Here is a 20237-nt window from a genome sequence, read left to right as displayed (position 1 = left end):
GTTTTTGTCGTTTGATAAGTGCTGTTTCCTTTTCTGGTTTTTTTTTTCTTCTTCTACTTTCTGGGGCCTGAAACACCCCTCACCCCCCACCCCCTCCACCTGATCCTGCTTTATTTATTGGAAGAAAAGAGAGGGGCACACACACCCTCCCCCAACCACCCACCACCCCTCAGTGCCCCCTCCATCCTGGGAAGGATCCCCCACAATGCCGCTGTTTAACCCGAGAAATGGGACAAAAGGTGGCGGTGGTGGTGGTGCGGCCTCTTCTGAGACGCATTCAGGGCTGTTTATCACACGGGTGAGAGTGTGTGTTTCTGATGTTACACTTCTATCTTCGTGGGAACCACTTTATGTGTAGAGTGAGTGTGTTTCTGAAACAGAAGATATTTTGTCCAGTCGAGCCCTCACTTACTCAAAAGGGTTAAAACATGGCCATAAATAACAAGACTTGATTTTGTCTTCTGTCAGGTGACTCCAGACTCGTCTCACTGAACTGAGACTTGTTGACCTGAGATTTATGAGATGACCAAACGTTCTGTGTCCAATGAGGGCTGCGTACTCGTTCCAGTGACGCGTACATGCCCATGATTGCATTGCAATAGGTTGACAGATTGGACCTGGAAATGTTGGGCTTCATGCAGACGTGATCTCTACCTCAGCAGACAGAGGTGGATGACGGGGACGATGAGGACCTCAGCAGACTCCAGCAGACTGGTGCAAGCAGAAACTAACTTTCCTTTAACTAAATAACTTCAGACTTCAAGAAACGACTCAAGATGAACCTCCGGCCGCTGCAGGACTCCAGCCTCTGTTCGTTTGTCTTGAATGACTTGTCATTGATTGAAAGAACTTGGGTCTCGACTTTCACTTGGCTTGAATGACATAGAACATTTTTAAAATTACTTGAGACTCAACTTAAATTTGTCTCAGATCGAGATTTGGCTTCAGACTCTTCGTGTCTTATTTAAGATTTGAATAATTTGGTATTTTTGTTAGTGATGAAGTAATAAAACATTATAGTAATATTAACAGTATAGTAATAGTAATAAAATACTAATCAACAAACTATTTTCCTTGAACTGGCTAAAAAGGACTTTGAACTTGACTTAGATTTGGCCGTTGGCATTCTAGAGTGTAAATTAAAGAATTAAAACCAGCTCTGGATTAGGGTCAAGTAAATGCATTACTCATTAGTAAGGGGCTTCACTAAAATGGAAATAAAAATATGTCTGTGTGTGTTTGTGTGTAAGAGAGTAGGAGTGAGCATGGGAAGCTGACAGATGCTTTGTGTATGTATAAAGTGTGCATGTGTGTGTGTCTGTGTGTGTGTGCTCTATTGTGTTAGTTCAGCATCATGAATAGAACAAAACGTTCTATAGAGCGGAGCTGAAATATGTGTGGGAGGTGTGTGTGAGAGTGTGTGTCTGTGTGTAAAGGCACGAACATTAGGAGTTCATTTATATACGTCAGTGGAAAAGAAAAGTCTTTGAATTCGTTCAATTCATTGTTAATTCAAACTAAATTCAATGAATAAATCATCAAAAACTGATTTTACCACGATATATTTACATAATGTATTGCAATTTAGGATAAAAATCTTAAATCTTATACTTTACAAGTTTCATTTTTTGCATTTCGACGTCCACGTTTTTATGTTTTTGCAAAAGTGTCTGTTTTTTTAATCTTGTTTTTTACATGCACTTAGAGCACAAGTGTCATTTATTTGTGTACATGTGTCTGCAGAAGGTGTGTTTATCATCTCAGTTCATTTAGTGTATGTGTGATTTATGTGTTATCTAAGATGAGCATGTGTGTGTGTGTGTGTGTGTGTGTTTGCAGGGAGAACCATCTCTGGAGGCAGGAAACATGCAGAAGCAGCAGACTGGTTCTCTGTGTTTGTCGTCATGATTTATGAGCTGTGAACACAGTAACCGACTGCCAACTCTGAGGATGGTGGAACTTAAAGTAACATCATGGTCTTTCAGGCTGTACTTCACATTCGACTCTTGTGAAAACCACATCGATCTATTTATCTGTCTGCTGCTCTACAGCTCAAGTCCATGCAATAGAAGAGTTTTTGAATCATTAGGAAGTATTATGATTATGTGTGTATGTATCAAATATCGTGTTTCAAAACCTACTTCTAAAATTCCCACTTAAACCTTATTATAATACTTGTGTCTGCATGGATGATTTGTTTTCATAAACCGAGGAGTTCTGGGAGTTTTCTTAACGCAACACGAGCTCATTAACTTCTTTGGGGGCCTGTTTACATCGTTTCTATGTAAATAGCTTAGTTTTTGTTGAAATATCCACAGAATTCACTGAGGAACGTGCAAAAAAACTGAAATACTGAACATCTTTAAACCAGATTTTGACACACGTAACTTGAAAATAAATTTTGACCTACTACAAAAAATATTTATAAGCCCATAAACTCACTGTCTATCATTGAGAAGAACATTTCTTCCCATGAACTTCTCTTATTTGGTTCAATCCAGAGCTGGATCAATTTAATTGTCTTAGTTGTTATTGAGATGATAAAGCTCTGATCCTTTGACCCAAGGCTTCATCCATACTACTATGTTTTCATTTTAAAACGCATCAACTCTGTTAAGGATACGTCCGGCGTCCACACTACTCAGAGTTTTAGAGCCGCTTAAACACAGAAATTTGGAAATTAAATAGTAAAATAATCGGAGCCAAACTCAACAGCTTGTGTCGGTGTTTGTGTGTAAGCACCTGTTCGACAAGGATCTAAGAGGTTGCGTTCAAAGCCATGCAGAGCATCAGAGTTCAGGGGGGATAGAAGAGGAGGGTGGTGGTGGGCACAATGCAGAGGAAAACACAGGATCCACAGAAGTCATGTTAAAAAGGTTTATTTCAACAACTGTCTGAATCATGTTTGTTTGTTCTCAGTTCGAAGTCCCAAAAAAGTACAAAAAAAAAACAAGTACATCAAAGGATTAGAAATCACATCAAAGAAAACCAAGACACATTGTGTTGCTTCTTTTTAAATCAATCCAAGCAATTTTTTTTCCAATATTTATACATACTCACTGGATTAGTCAGACAAACATCAAAACCTCTCAGTAGCTTTATCGTAACATTTTTTTTTTTTTACAATGACGTTTTACGTAAGTTTTAAACTTCTGTATGATTTCTTTCTTTTTACAAAATACACCAATGCAGGCAGGGGAAGGTGTGTGTGTGTGTGTATACATATAAGCATGTCTATGACTTCATCTTTTCACTGTATGTGTATGCACACTACGTGCATGTGTATGTGTGTGCGTGTGTCTGTGTGTGTGTGTGTGTGTGTGTGTGCAGGTAAGAAATAAGAGGAGAGAAGAGTGACAGCAATAAGGGGGGCGGGGCTGCGAAACAGGGGAGTGATTGGATGTAAGAGGAAGAGGGGGGGTTGCAAGGCGGCGGCAGGGTGAGGCTGGCGGGGGGCAGGGTTACTCGGGCAGTGGCAGCGGTGGTGGTGGTGTAAGTGTTTTTTCAGCGACCCAGGCCGCTTGGTGGCAGTGTTGCCGTGTCAGAGACGGTTGCAGACTGGGTTGGTTGGCTGGTATGTTGGCTGGCTGGCTGGTCGGTTGGTCGGTTGGTCGGTGGGTCGGTTGACCGGTTAGGCGCACTCGGCAGCGCACTGACGGAGAGCAGGGAGGGAATTGGGGGGGCTTCCTTTTGCCGGCGCACCTTGTCGTTTTCGTGGGGTCGTGTTGTCAGGTTGCTGGGGATGTTTTGTTTTTTGTTTTCACATCATGTTGTTCTGCAGTGAGTTTACCTCCGAGGAGTTCTCCTCGCCCAGGACCTTGTGGTTCTCGTGTTTGGGGGTCAGAGAGTTGTGGATGTTGAGGGAGTCATCCTCCTTGGGCGGGGCCTTCACCGGGTCCTCCAGCTTGTTCTGGGAATTAGGATCATCCTACCCAGGGAGGGGTGGAGGTGGATGGGTAGGGGTAGAAAGTACAATTAGAACCACAACAGGCAACATGTTACTTGTTCAGCAGCAGCTCTGTTGTGACCAACTGGTGGAAAACTCTGCTTTTTGAATTTGAACTTTACTTTTATCGTTGCTAAAGAAAATCTCAATAAACTATGTCCATATTGCACAACTCTGCTCCTGACACTTTACGTTCAGTGCCAATGTTTAGGGCAGTTATGGAAGTGGTGTGTCCTTGATGTGGCGAGGTGAAGGGTATGTAGTGCTTCTGCAACTTTCATGTTGAGGCCAAGAGTTTGTATCCTGTTTCCCTGAAACCACAGTGTTCACCTGCAGGTTTTAACCTGACCATACCTCAACCATAATGTATCTGCCAAAGATCACAGATCTCATAAAAAACATTGGCATTGAACGCAACAAGTCTTGCAGAATCATCAAACTGGTGACAGTGTTTTAGTACCGATCCCACACCTTTTGATTTGTCTTAAATTTCATGCAAGAGATTTCCATCTTCCACCTTCATGCTTTAAAGAACTAGACCAGTGTGTCCACAAGTTTTAGCTCCTTAACGACAAACCTTTACTTTACTTTCTTTTACACAAAAGGTAGCTACAGCTTTCCATACATTTCTTTTTAGCATTAAATCAAATATACACTGACTTTTGACACTTGCCTGAGTTGTGTGATCCATGAACGTGAGGATAATGTTTGAGTTTGGATCAAGTTCTAGAAACGTAAGCAATGTTTAGCAATGCAGCTTATTTTTGATTTGAAGTATCAGGGCTAAAACATGTTAAAAAAAATGAAAATAAACCACTGGTATGATTCTTTAGAGACTTTCAGGATGCAGTACAAACTATGAAAATAGCAAACAAAATAACATTGCAGCTGTCGTATTGTTCAGTTTCAGTATCAGGCATCAGTCAGTGGTTTGGAAGCTCCACTGTTTGATCATCTTCATGCTCGGCTGGCGTGTTGTGTTTGGTTGAGGAGACAGTGAGGTGAACTGCATGAGCAACACCCCCCTCTCAGGCAACCCAGGAAGAGCACATGCACATCCACATGCAAGACCCCTGCAACACACCCCATGACCCCCATGTTGTCGCTCATGCAGAATCACACGTCTCCTCCTTTATTTTCTTCCCCAAAACAAAACCAAAACAGCACCGAGCCGTGATAAACTGTCAATCCTGGAGAGTTTTCTGTTGGTACCACCGTCATACATACCAAAACAGTTGCTGGGGGTAAAAAACAACATGTTTCTGAGGTTTCACTTTAAGTCATCTGAATTTAATTAAGGTCAGGGGGAAAAAATTGATTGCGGGGTCCGTTTTAGCTCGATTTTTCCAGCCTCTTATCCCCATTAATGCTGCATGGCATCATCGACCCTGCTGCGCCGAGGCTTCCTGGGGCGTCCGTCTGTGCCTCTTTGTCCACAGCGCACCCGTATACAGATGGACACACAAGCTGAGTATGGTGAGATAGTCTTTCACACACACAGGCATTCACACACATTCCAGACCCTGAGGCCTGTGCCATTTACAAACACACCCTAATTGAATGTTTGCGTTTGAATTCAATGGCACTTTTAGGAAAGGAAGAGCAGTGAGAGCATTTACCCGCTGGCTGTTGGCCTAGATAGTAACTTCAGGCAGGACGTGCGGATACGTCACTTCCATGGTTACGGGGTAGGGGCCCTCTGTCCTCCCGTCAGCGTGAAACTGGAAAATGTGTTTTGTTTGTTGGATTTCATTGCTGTCACGCATTAGGTGGAGGGGAGGCGGGCGGTGGGAAGGGGGGTGCACAGAGTCACAAGGACTTTGAAGTTTAAAGGTGTCATTTTGGGAACAGAGATAAACAGGGTTCGGATGATGATGATGAAGATGGTGATGAAGATGGTGGAGGCACATGGGCAGTTAATGTCCTTGGTTTGCTAATATGATGAATTAAAGCATCAGACAATAATTTTAAGATACAGAAAGAATTATCATCACTGCTGAATTGGTTCTTTTGGAATTTAAAGTAAAGACATTATTCTTAGTTTGTTGATTTTTTTATTCAACGTCATCGTCAACAATTTAAGTTCTGCCATGCTTCACCTTAGCGTGCTGATGCTAACATTTAGCTCAAAACATGGCTGTGGAGTCGATCAAACAAGGGTCTTTAAGTTTATTGAACAAGGCAGTCGTCTTTGCAGGAAGTAAAATGGTTTATGGGAAATGGACCTGAATTTGAGGTTGTACGATTTCAGCAACAAATCATTTAGATATAAATTAGACCCTAATGTGAGTTTATTTAGAAGTAATACATCTACACATGAATAAACAGTATATTTGATAAAAATGACGTGTGCAGCTTATCGTGCATATTGTTTGTTCGTCTCTGTTTTCTTTCGGATCAGTTCTTTTTTATCTTCAGCTATTGATTAAACCCCTTGTTTGCATTCACAGTTTACACTTGAGATTAAAATATTTGAATTGGAATGAATGTGCATGTTTATTAATGTCCCTGCACGTGCTTCATGATTCTATATGTGGGTGTGTGTGTGTGTGTGTGTGTGTGTGTACATACTCATTTGTGATTTGTTTGTGTGTATTGACTGGCTCCCTTTTCTCTGAGGTGTTTATGTGTTTATATCAGGTTTTGTGTTTGCATTCAAGAGTTTGTATTAGTATCAGGTTTGTGTGCACACTGTACACGTGTTTGTGTCGAGTGCAGAGAATTTAGAAGTTCATGATGCGGCAGAGTTTTTCTATGGTTCCTGGAGAACATCTGTAAATGACGGAAACCGGATGAAAAATAAAACCGCTGGAAAAATGTTCAAATATCAGATCTTTATGAAGAGCTGAACTTCTCTGTAACTGAGCTTACATTTGCCAAAATCAAGTTTCATTAGTCAGAATTCAAAATAAAATTTTCATATAAACGTTCTTCACCTTAATGTATGTAGGTGTGGAAGACTTACAGTGGTTTAGATTTCCAAGCTGTAGTTACAGTGTCTCTGCTTAGAAAAGCTAAACTGGGCGGTTAAATAAAGCAGTGATCAGCTCTAGTGTTTCCAGTTCCCAGTATAACTCACTATGATGATTACATGAGTCTATTTAAAAATAGAGATTATTTACTCATTGTATTAGAGTCCAGTTCCACAACATGCCTTCAGCATCTGCTCTGTCGGTCAGTTACGCCCGAGAGACGATTCAGTCGATGGAAATACAATCCTCTTAGAAATTACAGGCAGCTCTGACCGCTCAATTCATTCTGTGTTGAATTTATTTAGTATTGACTAACGACAACAACAACAACACAAAATGTATTCCAATGTTTGCTGTGGAAAGAGAGTGCGAGGCTGGAACGACAGAACGACTGTGGGGAAAAGAGTGAGGACGATCAGGATCAATCTACGACAGTGAATGAAACACAAGTCGTTCTATTACTGCAGGGACACGGTGTGTGTGTGTGTGTGTGTGTGTGTGTGTGTGTGTGTGTGTGTGTGCGGCACCACGGTTGTCTGGTGTGTCAAGGTTGCCACAAGGTCAGTACATTTTCGTTGTAAATTGGTTTTTTTGGAGCGTTGTTATAACCAGACTCTGCACCTTTAAAGGGACACTTCACACAATTTTTCATGGCGTAAAACAGGAAGTGTGGACCAGGCTTCGTGTGTTTGTTCCATTGTCTCATTTGATCCGGTTAGTTTTGGTTTCACGTTGTGATTTAGGGACTTAAGAATTTTGTCTGATGTAGGAGTTCTGTCATTTCATGGATTGTATTTGTTAACTTTTTGGAATAAAGATAAATAGATTTAAAAAAAAAGTATTCTGTCCATTTGAATTGAGAAAATTAAGTGATCGTTATTGCTACGAGCAAAATGAACGTCCTCGTGGTTCAGACATGATATCGTCGGAGATGAAGACTGCAGCTGCTTCCTCTTCTCTTTCTTCTTCTATGGTTTAATGCTGTCTCTACTTCCTGTGATTGGTCAGAAAGTCTGAATTATCCCCAAAAAATGTTTTCAGTTAAAGGTATATTCATTTCCAACAGGTACGATGATCTTTTGTTTGTCTTTATTTGGTGGGCGGGGGGTAAGACTCGGATCGGTCCACTCAAGCTTGAGAGAGGGTGATTGACAGGGCCACAGTAACAATGAGAGAGCTGTTTGGGAGGGTGAGGGGGGCGGGACTTTCTGACATTTGGGATTTTGGTCTTACCTCGCAGTCGGACTCCTCTTTGGTCTTACACTCCCAGGTGTATCTGCTCATGGTTTTCTGAGGGGAGGGGGACGGGGCAAAGGGTTATAACTCCTCAAAACCACTCAAGGTCCAAATCCTCAGAGACAAGACAGAGACGGACAGTCGAGAGACAGAAGACGAGGAGGATTGAAGAAGAGGCGACAGATCAGAGACGATACAGAGAGATTAAGAAAGATGGAGAGAGACAGAGGAGGTAAAGAGACTTTCCTCTCAGACGACAGCTGAGATCCCCAGCTGGCTGTCGCACCTCTTGTGGAAACACACAAACTCTCCGGTGCTTCTTCACAGTCTTTCTGTGTTAACAGTAAATACAGCTCTGGACATGTCTGGTGAGGTTCTGCAGACACTGGGCTGTTAGTGTGGAAGGGAGTTGAGGTTATTTGGTTTATTAGTCAGTGTATTTTGGTTATTTTGGGGGGAAACTAGTGAGTTGGGATGTTTTTTGGGGGTTTAGGGGAAGCCTTGTGTTTATTTCTAGAATAATTCAGGATGTGTTTGAGAAATGTGTTAGAGGAATAAACCAGGGTTGAATAGTAGATGGAAATATTTGTTTTTGAAACAAGAAAAGTCGTCAGTCGATGCTTTGACTGAACTCAAATCATTTACGGGAACAAAACAAATCTGAATCTGAATACAGGATACAACCTGTTTATCATATTCAATCTATTGCTTCCAAAAATGTGCTAATTCAATAAATACAACTATAAAAAGTTTAACTTTGGTGCAGACAAGTTTATGTTCTTAATCTGTGGCTACAACCTGGAGATAAGACGATAAAATAATATTTATGGGTTAATTCTTGTAAAAATTGGACGTCCAGATTTGGGTATGTTAAGGTTTAAAATATCAATATGTATGAAACCAAAAAGGAGTTTCTGATTGATTTGATACAATCACGTTTTAGTTTTAAAACACATCACTGTTGTACTTAAAAAGTCAGCTAAAAAAATTAGAGAGTGGAAATGAGGAACCTGAACCCTGACTGAAGCGTGAAGGTGCCCTGTGGAGTCTTCTTTGACCTTTTCTCACCCAAGACATGTGGAGTGTATTCATTCCTCATAAATCCTTGGCAAAGCTGAATGTTTAATTTTTCACACATGACCGCCATCGAGTGTGAATCAGTGAGAAACTGAGTCTAGCAGCATCTGGTGTTCAGAAACTCCACATGGCACCTTTAAACGTCGAGCAAACATTTTCAAAAACTATTCAATCCACTGGATGAGCAGGGATTTTAGGGTTTGTGATTAATGAGTGGTGTTGAAGACATTTTAAAGATGTTGTTAGGAGGTGATGACAGATGTTTTGTGATGTCTTGTCTATTGAGGGGAGTGAAAACAGTTTGTAATTGGCACATGAGAATTTGAGTTGTGCAGGCTTAAAGCAATGAGAACTATAGGGAAACAACTGACTGCTGCAGTTTAACAGGCGAACACAACTACTGATGGAGTTGTTAGAAGGTGGTACCACATCTTCAAAAGACAGACGTTTTAAAAAACTGCAAATGAAAACAAAACAGACTCGACCTCAGTTGTAGCACTTAGAACTACCCATGCTGCTACAACCGCCGCGTTGCCGCTACTCGCTACCCATGCTTCAGTTAGTGAGGCACCTGTCGGCTCTACGCTGCCGCCTGCAGGCAACAGCGAGGCGTTGCATCTCAGATGTTTATCCTGATAACCCCCGATCATTTCCCACATCACCTTTAGCTTACCTGGTTGTGACATCATCCTGCCCCCCCCCCACCCACCCCCTTTGACCAATCGTAACAGCCCCTCCCTCTCTCGTCCATTTTCAGGATAAACAAGTAAAGAAAAGCATTTTGTTAAAGGTACAGTTAGCATAGCACAGCTGCAGTGGCTCACATGTCCACCGGATGGCGCATGTAAGAGTAAAGAGCATGCATGCCATGACAAACCAATGCTAGAGGTGACCAGAGAGAGAGCAGATCAGAGAGAGAAGGGGGTGGGCAGGGGGTCGCAGCAAAGGACTGTGGGAGTTTTCTCGTAAAAGGGCTCGGGTTAAAGCCAGGGCGGGTCGCTGCCAGCGCTGTGGGGACGTTCCATAAATGTTTAGTCCGTGTGGTTCCAGGGGGAATTTAACCCTTAACCCCGGCTGTGTCAGTCCCGATTCACCATCGGAGCTGATTTACGCTGCATCTGTTCTTTGTCAGCATGAAATCAAGGGTCAGAATAAATCAGTGGATGTTTGATGATCTTAAAATAAGTGGTCAAGAGAAAATACTTGTTTTATTCCAACTTAAAACCAAAAATTAAATTTTCAACATCAGCTTCATGCAGAACATGAACTCATTTCATGTTTTATTATCTTTGAGTGTGTGTGTGTGTGTGTGTGTGTGTACAGTTGCCTTCACTTTCATAGCAGAATCAATAAGCAATAAACCGCAAACTTAAATCAATAAACACGATGAAACTACGAGGCTCGGGAGCTGGTGCGTTGCCATGGTAACAAGTTGCAAGAGCGCAGCCCTCCCTGGGTTACTCGTTTGTACGAGCCATCGCAGAATGTAACCAGCCTCCTGACTTGTCATGGTTTTATGGTTACTGTTGACCTGAGTCGGGTCGTCTTATATCATCAATAAGGTGGAAAACTACAAGACTACAACCATGTGTATGTGAGTGTCCGCCCTCCATCCTCATTTTCATTTCATCCGCCACTTGAGAAAACTCCCATCATCCATCCTCATACTTCGACCCCACCCGTCCCCCCTCCTTCAGCGGGTCACACCTCAGAGTATTGGAGAATACTCATGCCCATGCATTAGAGGGAGAGTCGGGGGGCGGGGGGCGGGCGGAGGGGGAGATGCAGAAAAAAGGGGGTGAGAGAGAGGCGAGAACCACGTTACCTGACAGATAATGTTATCATAGTAAGCCAATGCACGGGCATGAGGGACGTTAGGAGGGGTGTCGCACAGTTTCCTTACATTTGGGTGGGAGCCCTCAGCGATGGTGGACAGCGAGAAATTATCATTGTGCTGCTCCGATGAAGGCCGGTACTTACTGCTGGGAGTCGGAGGATGGAGGGAGGGAGGAGGAGAGGAAAGGAAGATTAGTGAAAGGTGGAGGAAAAGGAAAAAAATACGTTGTTGGAGAAGATGTGAGGAAGTGGAGAGGAAAGAAAGAATGAGATCACAGGGAGGTGAGGAAGAGGAGGACAGGGTTGGAGAGATTTTGTGTAGAGACGGAAAGGAAGGGAAAGGGCAAAGAGAGGTGTGAAGAAATGAAGAGAAAGAAAGAAGGAAAGACACATGATCACCGGCAGAGACAAGACAAGGAAAAGATTAGAGGAGAGGATGAAATTAAAAAGGTTGGAAAAAGGAAGAAAGAGTATGAAGATGGAGGACGACGAAGAGGAAGAAGGAATTAATGAATGTGAGGAAGAGTCGAGGGCGAAATGACATTTTCAGGTGACAAAAGAGAACAAAGACAACACAGATGGAGAGATGGTGAAAGCAAAGGGAGACACACGAGGAAGGAAAGGACAAAAGTGGACGAGAGAAAGCGACAAATTTGGGACAAAGATTTCATCGTTGAAGAAAGACGGGATTGTCAGAGGAGCAGAAGGAGGGGGGAGAAAAAAAAGCAAGAAAGCAGAATTAGTTTGACGGCAAGTTCTCGTCCTCTGTTTGTGAAACGACAAACAGAGAAAACACAACGGACACAACATTTATCTGTGATGCAACAAAGAGAATAAAATGTGTCATCTTCAGGTTTAAGTTACGTGATTCTTACAAGTTCCTACAGACGCTAAACTTCTCACATTCAACCTACATAGACACGATACACAGGTTTTAATAGATCTGTCGTTTATCAGCTTATTTCAGATGTGATGAGGATATTGATGCAGAAACTCTCCAGAGTTTGTCTTTCACACACGAACATCGATTCTCCGCTCGGAGGCGTTCACAACAACACAGAAAACTCTGTTCAGGTGCAGCAGAGAGAGGCTGGACGTTACGTCTTAATTCTGCTGTGGAGATCCTCATCATTTACAGCACATCAATACCACCGTCGGCTCCCTTCACCAAAATCTCTCTTGACATCTTCATCGTGTCTTTTACTGACGTATTTGTTTTCTTTTGGATTTTTTGCGTCTGAATTGCCTGAATTTATTCGCCTTGTTTATTCCATGTTTATTAATGTAAAGGTTGAGGACCCATCTTACAGAGTTCTTAATTAAAGAACTAGCCTGGTCGGAAAAAACTCCTGAGAGCGCCCAGAGCTTCTCACTCTGACGCTTGCATTCTCACATCAGCTCCTCTGGAGAATGTCTGGAGATTATCGGGAGTTCAGTGCATGTCTGAAAGCCGCTAAACAAAACAGAGTGAGAGGTCCATAGCTGGTTTTTGACAGTCCAACAGATTTTTCTGTCTGTCTCCATCTCATCATCATCTCGTCTTCGATTGCTCCGTCACAGCGTTCATGAAATATAAACATGGACGTTCTCGCCTGTGGATCAGAGAGACGAGCATTTTTTGAGCAGGAAGTAGATCACAGCCTCGTTAACTATGGATGCGACGAGGGAATAAGAAGAAGAAGCACAACACGATATTTGACGGCGGCTTCTGCTTTTTGGAGTCTTTAAATTGTAGGAGCGAAGATTTATTTGGGGGGGGGGGGGGGGGGGGGTCAAATGACGTGCGTTTCATGCATGAGAAGGAATTTATTTGCGAGACAGATCTGTGACGCTCTTGTCACACTTATCGTCTCGTTCGGTCCCGAAAACAAACATCTCTTCCCTTTGAGGAGTCGGAGATGAAGAGTAAAGGAGGGAGAAATTCAAAGACGCTCTGAGGGGGACTTCCAAAGTTTCCCGCCTCATTCTCAAGATGAGACGAGAGTGTGTGTTTATCTGTTTTAAAGTAGCACGCCCCATTGATGGGATTAGACGTTCACAACTGCTTGCTGATTGGTTCTTTTTGTTGCCTTCGCTGATTCGTCAGGCTCCTATCACATGACCCCATCGTGGGAGAAAACAACCAGCGTCAGCCTCGGGGACCACAGCCAGGAGAATCGATCACAGGCATCGAGATGTTATTCGTTTGCGAACTCGTTTGCAGTCTCGCTCTTTCTGCGACTAACAACCAAAAGCTTCCAGTGTGCGTGAGTGGTCACTCGTGTGTATTAGTATGGACAGGGATAAGAAATGGTACAGAGCCAAAACAATCACTTGGACAGAAATGGTTTCCTCCCTCCCTCCCTCCCTCTCTCCCTCCCTCTCTCCCTCCCTCCCTCGTTCTTTCTTCGCTTTCTCCATCTTTGACCAGGATGTTGGGTCTCGACTGCGGCAGAGAAACACTGCGACTGCAATTACCCACAGCAGATGGGGGAGTGTGGGAGTCTCATGTATTCATGAGCCTTGTCAGCAAACACACACACACACACACTCATCTGAAAGTGTCATGCTGAGCTTGTTTCTCTGTAGCCGCACTCTCATTCCTCTTTTCCTCTCTTTCACTTTCTCTTTCCCTCGCTCCGTCTCCTCTCCCTCTTGTTTCTCATCCTCTCCTCTCCCATCCACTCCTCTTCTCTGTCAGCCTGCTCCTCCTCCTCTTCCTCCCTCTCCTCGCTCCTCTTCGATTTTTCTTTAAGCCGACCACTTGATGAGGCTGTGTTGTGTCTTTCATGCTGCACCCTGCCGCTACACACACGCACACACACACACACACACACACACACACACACACGCACACACACGCACACACACACACCCCTCAGGTCGCACAGCTGTATGTAGGTCAACCCCGCCTCCCCCCCATGCCTCCCCCTCCTCTCCCGATCAGACTGCCCTACTTTCAGCTGGATCCACAAAACCAATGACATCACCCTTTTCTCCCTTTTAAAAAAAATTCTGTTTACTCGCATCCCAGCTGCTCCTGACTGCACCTCCTCTCCTCCTCTCCATCACCTTCATCATCCACCCTCTCTTCCACTATCCCCAGCATGATGGTTCCAGGTATAAAGCAGACCCTGTGCACGGGGAGGGATTCAGATCCTCTGGTTCCACATTTGCATCGACGGGCTGCTGCTCATCCACAGCGGCTCTGTTGCCAGGGAGATCACAGCTGAAACACTAAAGCAGTGGAAACAAGCCTTTTTTATATTCAGTCCAGACCTTCAATCTCCTGCAGTTTATATTCAACACACCTCCCTCCAGCAGAGGATTTAATGGGTTTCAACCCTGCATGTACAGACATCTCGAAAGTTTCACGACCAAACATCTCCATCATATCACGTCAACTTTGTCCTTTTTTTAAATTCTTAAACCGGAAATACATTTTATTCTGTGGCAATTGTCACACGTTGAACAGATCCGGAGCAACATTTTCTTTGTGTGATTTGTTTCTACTTCCGTTCACATTCGTGTTCAGCCTCCTTTTTGCTCCCTTTTGGTCTCCACCATCCCCTGAGAAGAATTTCTGTCTCTCATCTAAATCGTCTGCTATGTTCATCGCTTCCTATTCCAGCAGACACCTCCCACCCCCCCTCCACCTCCCTCCCTCCATCAGACCGTCCTTGTGTCTGCTTCCCGTCATTGTCACCCATCCCCCACCCTCGTCCCCCGCTCTCTCTCACAGGCCCTCCACAATTTCCTCTTCCTCCTTTTTTTTTAACCTCCATTTCTCTGTTCTTTCATTACATTGGATTAACATTGCTACACTGAAATAACAGATGGAGCTCACACCACCTTACGACTCTTTTCAACGTTTGATCGAAACAATATTCTGTCTGCTGCACGATAAACTGCACATGACTTCGGGTCTTTACTTATTTTGCAGCCAAAAATAAAGATTTCAATGCATTATTTTGCATGAAAATATAAAATATTGGAAAATAATACTGATTTATATGAATACAACCTGAAATATGTCCTTTCTATCATGTTTTTTTTTTCCTGCTGACATCTAAGAGTCGATAAAATGACTTTATTAACATACTGGAACTTGTGAAATTACTTTATGGCTCTTCACAAAGATCGCTGAGTTTTATTTCTTTTAGAAAATCAGCAACTTTGCACTGTATGAATTTCACTGACCAGAGGGACACAGAGTTACTACAGCAGCACAGATCACTGAAGCTGCTTTCAGACACCGACCGAAGTTTCAGACATTTTTCCGGAGGAGCCGTGATGATGTTTCAAACGTGTGACGGTTACAGAACTGAGAAAAACAAAAACAATTCAGATATCTCAGGACGACGACGAGGAGAAGACACAGATGAAGACGACAACTCGGAAAGACGACGAGATTTCGGTGACACTGGTGTTGATGTGCTGTAAATTAAAACACCTGAGAAAATGATTCTACAGCAGAATTTATACGTCGTGTAGTCTCCTGCTGCTCGAGGATTATCTTATCTTATCTCATTTTTTGGGCAAGAAAATCGGTGCAGACAAATGAAAACGTGTGTCTTCTTTTTGTAGTTGTGTTGTTACTATACAACAACCACCAAGCAGCTGATGAGTAACAGGCTTCAGCCCTGTCACTCTCTCTCTCTCACTCTCATCATGGTGTCTTTGAATTGATGAATTTATTGTTCTTGTGTCCGGGGCACAAAAGGCTCCACAGCTTCATCTGTTCTCTGCTGCTGCTGAAGGACACATGCTGCTGTTAACTCCTCCTCACTTCTTCTTATAAGGCGTCTCTTTGCTCTGCTGTCGGCACTTTACAACCTTCTCTTCGGAGATTTCAGCCCTGACACGATTACCATCTCTGTCTGGTCTCTGTCCCATCTCCCAGCCTCGTTTCCACTCGTCTAAACACCAATTAATCAGGAACACATCGCCTCATTAATTAGGATTTAAGAGGCTTTGTGTTCTAACGCTGCACTTGGGAGGATTTTTAAGAAAGAATAAAACTGCTCTCTCGGCCTCGTCAGCTTCAGATTTGACCAAACTTAAACCCAACAACACAAGTCACAGCAGCAGTTTGGCCTCGAGGCAGCGTCGGCCACAGAAACAAAGCTTTCTGCTTCAGTCGTTAAAACTGATGGAGGTATTGTGCCGCGGCCGAGACTCTGGGCGAGGTAGCGCAGCAAGTTTACTCAGCAGATACTGAGTCACGGTAACTATGAGCAAGGCACTTAAGACTTTACTCTTTCAGTTTGCACACAAACAGATATTTGTATTAGTTTAGTGTAAGTTTCTATATTTCTTCATCAGAAACGTAAATATTTTCATGTTTTTCTCTTTGTGTATTTGAAATTAATCGTTCCTCCAGACCGGGACAGAAAAAAGCAAAGATTAACAGCCTCCATTGTGTAAATGATGATATCACTTGTTCCAGGTTCTCTGCAGAGCCTTACCTGCGCTTGCGCAGCTTCTTGTTCTCCGTCTTGAGGACGTGGAGCTTCTTGGCGAAGCAGACGACGATCATGAAGAGCAGCAGGACCACCAGAGCCGAGGCGCCCACGGCCAGACACATCACCTGGAACTCGGTCACCACAGACTCGCAGCGAGCGCCCTTGTGCCAGATGTAATCCTGGACATTACATCTGGAGGAGGAGGGTGGAGGGGTAGTTTCAGGAGGAAGGAAAGGTGGAGAGAAAACATAGAAATTCAAGGAAAGAAAAAAAGAAAAAGGAGGATGACCGAGGGGGATATGAGACAGAAAGAGGGAAAATAGAAATGGTAAGGAACAAAATAGTGCAGAAAGGAAAAGAAAATGGAGGAAAAAGAACAAAGAAGAACATGTTAGTGGATTAAAACTTCTCTTATTATCTCATCATATTTCATAGCTTTGTTTCATTACCTCCAACAAAGAGGAGGTTATGTTGTAACCCTGTCTGTCTGTCAGCAGGATTACACAGATTTCCACAAAACTTGGTGGAACAATAAGAAAGTAAACATTTGTGGTGTGGATCCGGACAAAGATGCAGATCTAGGTATTTTTTTCATCTCTGCCCATCTCTCTGTGAGTTTTCCCAAGAAACACTTTGTACAGGAGTGTGTGTAATGTGCTGAGCTCTGTTAAGTGCCATTCTAGTTCATATATGTCTTGCTAGCATAATTTAACTGTCTCTGATTGAGTCTGTTTATGAACGCTGAGGATTTCCTCTCTGTTTCTGATTATCCTTAAATGCTTTGCTGTAAAATGTAAAATGCTCTGCAGCTGTTTAAAAGAAAGCATCATCACGTTTCCCAACATGTTGCGTGTTACATAAATCTTTAGTGTTGTGGTGAGATAATGGAGCGCAGGTGCGTACGCGGGATGGAAGAGTCGCGGGCAGGTTTTGAATGATGCTTTATTCCGATCGCAGAATGTCATCACTTAGTGTGTCTGGAAATAGAAAGAGGGAAAAAAAAAAAAATGCCTGTGGGGATTTTGTGGGTATGAAAACACACACACGCAGAGATTCTGTCACACAAACACTGTCATAAAAGACGTTTGCGCCTATAAGATTTAACACAATGCATATGGGCATCCATGTGAGGATGTACATTATGGGCACATATGTGGACACATGCACAAAAACACACAAACATACAGACTCCCTCCGTGGTCGTTTTGGCAGAGCGCGGCCTCCACCCGGGGACATAAACGACAGGCAGATGGCTTCGTCTACAAACTGTTTAACGTTGTAAAAACAGCAAATCTATTTCGCCACTTAACGAGACCATAACGCCGCAGAGCGACGCCGCCTCGCTGTCACACGAGTGGAAAACCATGTGTGATCATGCGTGAATCTGGCTCTGTGTCCACAGGATCTGTTTCCAAACAAAGACTTCTGGTTTTAATCCAAAGCACATAAAGAGACTTTGGCTCAATAAGATAACCTGTGCGAATAATCGGAACCGTTGAGGAGTTCGACATCCCTCTCGTGTTTGTGCGGAGCTGGAATTTTATAGAAAGAAGGTTTTACAAACTCAACGTCAACCGATGGGTGACGTCACAGCGAGCTGACCCTCAAAGGACAAGTGGTGCAGATAATGGATGGATAGAGTGGTGGATAATCTCATGAATTAGCAGGTGTAGAGGTGTTCCTAATAAAGTGCTCGGTGTGTGTGAAGTGAATGGAGGTGTCAGGGTTGTACGCTCGCTACATGATAATCAGGTTTCTTTCCCCGGCCGACTTCCCGGATCCCTGACGCTTTCATTTTGCCAGCTGAGGAGGAAACGCTGGCAACGACCCAGGAGACATTTTGAGTGGATGAAAGAAAAGGAGAGAAAGAAAAAACAGAAAGAGAGGGAGAGATCGAGAGCGACGAAGGCCTAATATCACATTTTCAAGGAGACTCAACCCCTGAACAGTTTTGTGTTCACACAAAGAGGAGGTTTATGTAGGAGTCAGGGTCGGATGGAGGGAGGGGAGGAGGAGGAGGAGGAGGATGGGGGATGGATGCAGCGAGAGAGGGAGATGCACAAAGGAAGAGTGCCCACCGATGTGAGGATGTGCTTGTCGTCACGGCAACCCGGCTGAGCGGCAAGCGCAGCAGATGCACTGACATGCCATTCCATCAGAGGGACGTGGTCGTGTCTCTCCTCTCCTCCTCTCCATTCCTTCACTCCTGCTGCTCGTCTTCTTCAAAATCTCTTTTATTATTCAGCGGCTCTTTACCTCTCCATCTCTCCTCCCTCCCTCCCTCCCTCCCTCCCTCGTCTCTCCTGCACTCTACCCGGCGCCTCCAGCTGAATCACGTCTCTGCTTTCAGTTTGTGCAACCGTTTATTTTTTTCTCCGACATTAAGGGAAAACTCCGCGGTCCAAGGTGAACGTTCGGTCGGTTTCAAGCGCAAAGGAATGAGAAAATGTTCCAGAAAACCAAAGCCCAACATAGAAGTGACCCGTTGTGACCCGTGCAGCCTGATATATCTTTTTCCTCTGAGCGGTGGAGCTCCGCTGCTGCCAAGAAATATCAACAAGACATTGTGCTGAAAACTCTGAGCTGACCTGTTGTCGTGATGGTCACTATGACGAATGTATCACAAAATAAATTACAAAATTCATGTTCATGTTCTATGTTGTCGGCGACATCAGGTAAGATGGTCCCAAATAAATGCTTGTTTGAATTAACTTCACTAAAACTACAGAGCTTATTGATAAATCAGGAAATTATTGAGTCTTTTCTTTGAGTTAAAGTAAAAATCTTTTGTAAAAGACTGAATGGAGAAACTCAGGGAGGGGGGTGAGAGCCACAGTTGTTTCTAGGGATTTGTCAAAAGTACAAAATTACAGAAGGTCATTGGATTTCTCCAGAAAGAGTTCTGCAACATATTTAACAAGAGGAGTTAGTTCTTGGCTGAAATTCAAAGTGTTTGGGATTGAATTTCTTTTCCTCACGTCCACAGAGTTGAAATCAAACTGCAAATGACTCCTCATCAGGGAAATAAAACGTGCTCTGCCAAACCTCTTTTTAATGTTAACCGCTCCACTCCTTCTCCAAATAAAACCTCCCTCACGTCCCACAGACCTTCAGTTTCCCCCTCACCATCATTTTCTCCGTTTAAAGCAGAGTCACAGCTCAGCAGGAACACAGCGGACATGTAGCATCAGCCCACGACAGAACGATCCAACAAACCCCCTCGATGTTTACCCGATTAGGCTGCAGGGGCGAGAGAGGCAGACGGACCAAAAGAGAGAGGGAGTCTTTAATTTTACTTAAGGGTGACAATGGTGCAGATGTGGCCCTGGTCCCTTCTAATGAAACCCCCTGCTGGTTTTAATGGGGAGCAATGGAGGGTGAAATGTGAGGAGCGGGGAGGGGAGCGTGCACGGCCACTTCAAGACAGACGGGTCAGATTCAGGTGTCTGCAGAGAGCAGGGAGTGGAGGGTATTTTTAGAAACTGGAAACACTTAAATCAGCTGCAAAACAGGGAAATAATTCCAGTTTATTACAAGCAGCATTTCATTTTCATAGTTCACTGCGTTATTTTCCTGTTGTGACGAGACTGTCCTCAGCAGAGATCTGGAAACACACAGATTTCATAGTTCGAGTTTGACTGGATCTTCTAAACTACTTCACCTGGATCCGTAACAATTATATCCAGGTCGGTTGGTTCAGCTAACGAGGCAGAAGAGTGAGGGCGA

The 20237-nt window shown here is 43.7% G+C and overlaps 1 protein-coding gene across 13 annotated transcripts in view; it reads right to left on the bottom strand.

Annotated features, from left to right (window-relative positions):
* Positions 1 to 2863: 2863 nt before the first annotated feature.
* The window catches only part of cspg5a (chondroitin sulfate proteoglycan 5a), a 39064-nt gene continuing 21690 nt past the window's right edge, over positions 2864 to 20237 (bottom strand). Inside the window, exons 3-7 of one of the 13 annotated variants that reach the window (XM_069537165.1) lie at positions 16515 to 16703; positions 11135 to 11213; positions 8152 to 8208; positions 5566 to 5667; positions 3789 to 3910 (exon numbers count right to left, since the gene is read on the bottom strand). In XM_069537165.1, the coding sequence (XP_069393266.1) occupies positions 5581 to 5667; positions 8152 to 8208; positions 11135 to 11213; positions 16515 to 16703 (412 nt within the window). In that variant the 3' untranslated portion in view covers positions 3789 to 3910; positions 5566 to 5580. Of the gene's footprint in view, positions 3929 to 5565; positions 5668 to 8151; positions 8209 to 11056; positions 11214 to 16514; positions 16704 to 20237 lie in introns of all 13 variants that reach the window. The other 12 variants (XM_069537164.1, XM_069537157.1, XM_069537159.1 and 9 more) reach the window with 12 other exon arrangements.

This window comes from Paralichthys olivaceus, chromosome 13 (assembly GCF_024713975.1).
Source record: "Paralichthys olivaceus isolate ysfri-2021 chromosome 13, ASM2471397v2, whole genome shotgun sequence".
Lineage (NCBI taxonomy): Eukaryota > Metazoa > Chordata > Actinopteri > Pleuronectiformes > Paralichthyidae > Paralichthys > Paralichthys olivaceus.
This window is presented reverse-complemented; position numbering and strand designations above follow the sequence as displayed.